The sequence below is a fragment of the Eutrigla gurnardus genome (assembly GCF_963514095.1).
Source record: "Eutrigla gurnardus genome assembly, chromosome: 19".
In the NCBI taxonomy this organism is placed as follows: domain Eukaryota; kingdom Metazoa; phylum Chordata; class Actinopteri; order Perciformes; family Triglidae; genus Eutrigla; species Eutrigla gurnardus.
In genome coordinates this window covers 4953701-4957921 of record NC_139930.1, presented here as the reverse complement: position 1 = coordinate 4957921, position 4221 = coordinate 4953701, and the positions used below count along the sequence as shown (strand labels likewise).

General features: G+C 44.3%; 1 protein-coding gene across 3 annotated transcripts in view; it reads left to right on the top strand.

Moving 5' to 3' along the window:
• Positions 1–200: 200 nt before the first annotated feature.
• LOC311030317 (uncharacterized protein) overlaps positions 201–4221 on the top strand; it is a 242164-nt gene continuing 238143 nt past the window's right edge. For 2 of the 3 annotated variants that reach the window (XM_084035986.1, XM_084035985.1), the window contains exons 1-9: positions 201–432; positions 596–672; positions 824–896; positions 988–1030; positions 1562–1640; positions 2081–2169; positions 2288–2434; positions 3501–3552; positions 3776–3876. In XM_084035986.1, coding sequence (XP_083892112.1) covers positions 611–672; positions 824–896; positions 988–1030; positions 1562–1640; positions 2081–2169; positions 2288–2434; positions 3501–3552; positions 3776–3876 — 646 coding nt within the window. In that variant the 5' untranslated portion in view covers positions 201–432; positions 596–610. The remainder of the gene's footprint in view (positions 433–595; positions 673–823; positions 897–987; positions 1031–1561; positions 1641–2080; positions 2170–2287; positions 2435–3500; positions 3553–3775; positions 3877–4221) is intronic. The other variant, XM_084035987.1, reaches the window with a different exon arrangement.

Sequence of the window (4221 nt, the reverse complement as noted above, 5' to 3'; positions counted from 1 at the left end):
AACTGGGATTTGTAGTCTGGCTGGAGGTTTCCAATGTTTCCAATGGTAAATAGAAAGCAGTTTCTCTAATTACGTATGGATAAATTCACCTAGATGTATAAATACAGCGATCTAATATATCATCACATATAGGCTGCATTACACCGTGCTACACATGTAGGCCTACAGCGATACTACACAAAGGTGATTTTCCTCTTTTCCTCCGTGTTCTCACTTCTGTCCTGTTAAAATGCTGACCTGCTCTGGCAATGTGTTGAGATGTGTTGCTAGGCAACAGCGTACCTGCAGAGGAAAGTGTTGGTTACCTGTAAGCTGAGACTCAGAGGACAGCTGGTAGACTGCCAGCTGAAATGACTCATCCGTGGCCCAGCCGATAAAACACCGTCAGAAAAACCAAGAAGTCGACATCCTGAAAGACACGAAGCTCAACAGGTAGGATCCATCTTGCTGATGTAGATGGAAAACATGAATACCTCCACCAAGGCCACACAATCCTCCTTGTTTCTTATGTTTGTGACACAAAAGGGTTCAGAATGTACTCATCCCAAATGGAGATTCTGTACGATGTTGCTGAATTTGTGTGTATTTTTGAGAGACAGCAGATGTGAAGATGGCATTAGCCAGCGGTCACTGGCTGGAGAAAGAGACGAGGGGAGAAGCCCCAAGTCCCAGGTGGGTCACAGAGTTTTAATGCCAAAGCAGTCTGAAACCAGACGGATGATTCGTCCACTCTGCAGGATCATTTTTTCGAGGAAACGGGAACATTTTTTCCCCCTGATTGTTAGATCGTCAGACTGCTGACTGTCCATGTCTTGTGTCACAGACAGGGCCACGCTTTAGCTGTGGCAGGAAACGTGGCCTTCCTGTTCGGAGGAGCCTCCAGCATCAACCAAGAGGTGTCTTTCAATTCAGGGAGAGTTGATCAAATATGTCTGAAACATGGAATGTGGATGGTAATGGTCTGCTCTATTTCTTCTATTCATTTAGGAGGACATGGCCGTTTACTTCAGCGACTTCTACATGCTAACAGGTACAAATGAAAGATGCAGTCCTGATCAAGGGTGACAACCCTCATACTGTCTTGGAGACTGACCTGGTCCATCTCAGCAGGCAGCTGGCTGACAAGGGAGGGTCGTCAGCTTGATGAAGCTCTGTTGATAAAAGCTGGTCCACATGCCCATTAGTTGTGTCCCATCATTCCCAATCTACGTCGGACACATCCTTTGAAGATCGTGATGGCCGAACCAAGCGGCACCATCAGCAAATTATATATTTCAGGCAACAATGTATTTCTGCTGCATGCCGCTATGTTGATCAAAATCACTGACCCATAATAAATCATGTGATCAGTTGGGCCGTGAAGGAACCATCCATCCACCCAAAACAAGGCTGCAATTCTCGACTGCATTTGAATGAGTAGAACCTTGTATTTGTTGCCATTGTACATCCATTATACATTATAGATGAGAAAAGTCTGATTAGAGGCTATTCAGGAACACTGTTGCTGCTATCACGCTGAGCTGCTGTGACAACTAATGACCAGAGATTGTGATGTTTGTAGTTTCTCCTGATGATGTGGCGTGGGAGGAGATTCCTCAGAGCGGAGAAGTTCCCTCAGCCAGAGCAGGACACACTCTTTGGTAAACCACAGCACTGAAACATTTTTTGGGGGATTTTGCTGTAGGGCAGCAAAGTGCCATACAGCTAGCTTGTATTAGCTCATGCTAAATGAATAATGTACAGATTGCGTGGGTTGGGTGATATGCTAAATGGAAAAAGTACATTAAGCTTGTGTTAGCTCATATGCTAAATGGATAGTGTATAGTTTACCTTACTCCTATGCTAAATAGATAGTGTGCAGTTAGCTTGAGTTTGCTAATATGCCAAAGCGTACATTTAGCTTGTGTTAGCTTATATGCTAAATGTATAGTGTGCAGTTAGCTCGTGTTTGCTAATATGCTAAATGATAAGCGTACATTTAGCTCATGTTTGCTTATATGCTAAATGGCTAGTGTGCAGTAAGCTTGTGTTAGCTCCTCTGCTAAGTGAAGTACACAATAGGCTACTGCTTCCTTCTAAGTGTTGTGAAAGGGAAGCTGTATCTGTTTGGAGGAGCGTCCAGCCCCGACGCCACTGAGTGTCTCCCAGGAGTCTACAGCTTCGATATAGGTGAGGATGTTACAGCAGGGGGAGACAATGAGGAACACGTACTGCTTGGTTTGTGCTCATGCTTTTCTGTTAGTGGAAACCCTTACAGCGACGTTATGATATCTCTATTCTCTCACAGTGTCTCTGACGTGGGATCGCTCCGCAGTGGGGGGTGTGGCCCTCAGAACCCTTAAACACAGCTCTGTTGCCGTGGGAGATAACATCTACGTGTACGGAGGCATTCTGGGAGGGAATCTGTCTGACGATCTCATGGTCTTCAACACAGGTCCAACATTATGATCATCTTGATTCAAAACATACTTCTGGTTTTCAATGTTTTACCCATAGATGTATGAAGATAACTGGATACAGCGTTTGGAGGCGGGCCGCCATCAAAAATATGTGTGCATGTTTTGGTATTGGAAGTGACGTGTTTCCAGACTTCAAACGTTGATAGATAGAGAGGAGAGAAACATCAACCTGAGCAGAGAGAGAAGTACTCTCTGTGTGTGTTGTTATAATAGCTTCTCCTTGCTTTGTTGACATAACCTGCCAACGGCAAGTGCTTTTGTGCATGTGAGTGTGGCCTACTGGCTAGCTCATGGATGCTGCGATAATGCCGTCCTGTCTGAGGGCCTGTTCAGACTGTACCTTTCTGTTGACGGACCGTTGCCGGACGAGGCATGTCTGGTTCATGGGGGAGATGCCTTTGCAGACGCAGCCAGCAGCCATTGAAATCGATTACCGCTAGCCGGCTAATTCAGGCTCCTTCTGGCTCCTTCTGGCTTCTTTATCATTAAAGTGCAAAATGGATTCTAGCCAGAAGATCGCTGCTACGTGTCGGCCCGTTTCCAACTGCAATGATTAACCTTTCCTCAATGTTTTGTTTACATTGGCTTTTTACGTGTGCTTTCCCCGGTCGTACCAAAACGCAGATTTTAGTGGCCAGCGTCAGAGTAGTTTATTTGCATATATTTGCATGACACAATCTGATTTTTTTCCCACGCGAGCAATGCACGCGATGCAATGAAGCGGACCCACAATTCATTTCGGCATAACGTGACGCAAGCCAATGCAAAGTCAATGAGGTCCGTCAACTGAAAGGTGTAGTGTGAACAGGCCCTGCGTTGATGCCATGGTGTTTGACGCAATATACATGCACACTAGTTTTCTCCACCTACTACACCTTCTGAATACTTTTCATCCCTGCTGATCACTTCTCAAATCCTCCATCAGCTTTTGGGATATGTTTCTTCTTGATGTCTATGAAAATCAACTTATAAGAGTTCACCTGTCATAAGTTTGTGTGTGTTTCGCTTCAGTCTGTCTGTGTTCTCTCTGCTCTGTTTCAGCGTCTCTCATCTGGACGCCGGTCAAAACTAGTGGGTCGCTGCCTCCTGCCCTGTAAGACACTTTTATAGTTAAAACCCGAGGATAATGACAGGAATATTGTATTCAAATGCACAGGGGTTTTTGCATCTTATCATTTGAGGGTTGTGTGTTTATCATGTGTGTGTGTGTGTGTGTGTGTGTGTGTGTGTGTGTGTGTGTGTGTGTGTGTGTGTGTGTGTGTGCGTGTGTGTGTGTGCGTGTGTGTGTGTGTGTGTGTGTGTGTGTGTGTGTGCAGGTGTGATCAAAGCTTTGCTCTGGTTGGAGATCAGGTGTTCATGTTCGGAGGTTATGAAGCAGGCGGAGACTTCTGTAAGGACTTCCACGTTCTCAACACAGGTAATCATTTATGATTCAGATAATAAAGTCATATATAGAAAACATCTGAGGGATTAGTAGTTCAGGTAGCACTTAATCTGCCAGTTACATTTTAAATATGTCAGGATTATATGCTGAAGTACAGATGCTTTTGACCAGAGATCACAACATGCTCCATTTGTACGGGAAACATTTACATTATTTTAAAAGTAGAAGTTATAATGAGGAGGATGAATAAGCAAATTATATGATTTCACTGCAATGTTGCAACATGTAGTTATTTAAAAGGTTTACACAATCTAACATCAAACAGTTTGACTTGTGACTTGTGATCTCCTCAGATGAGCCGCTGACAATTTAGTTTCA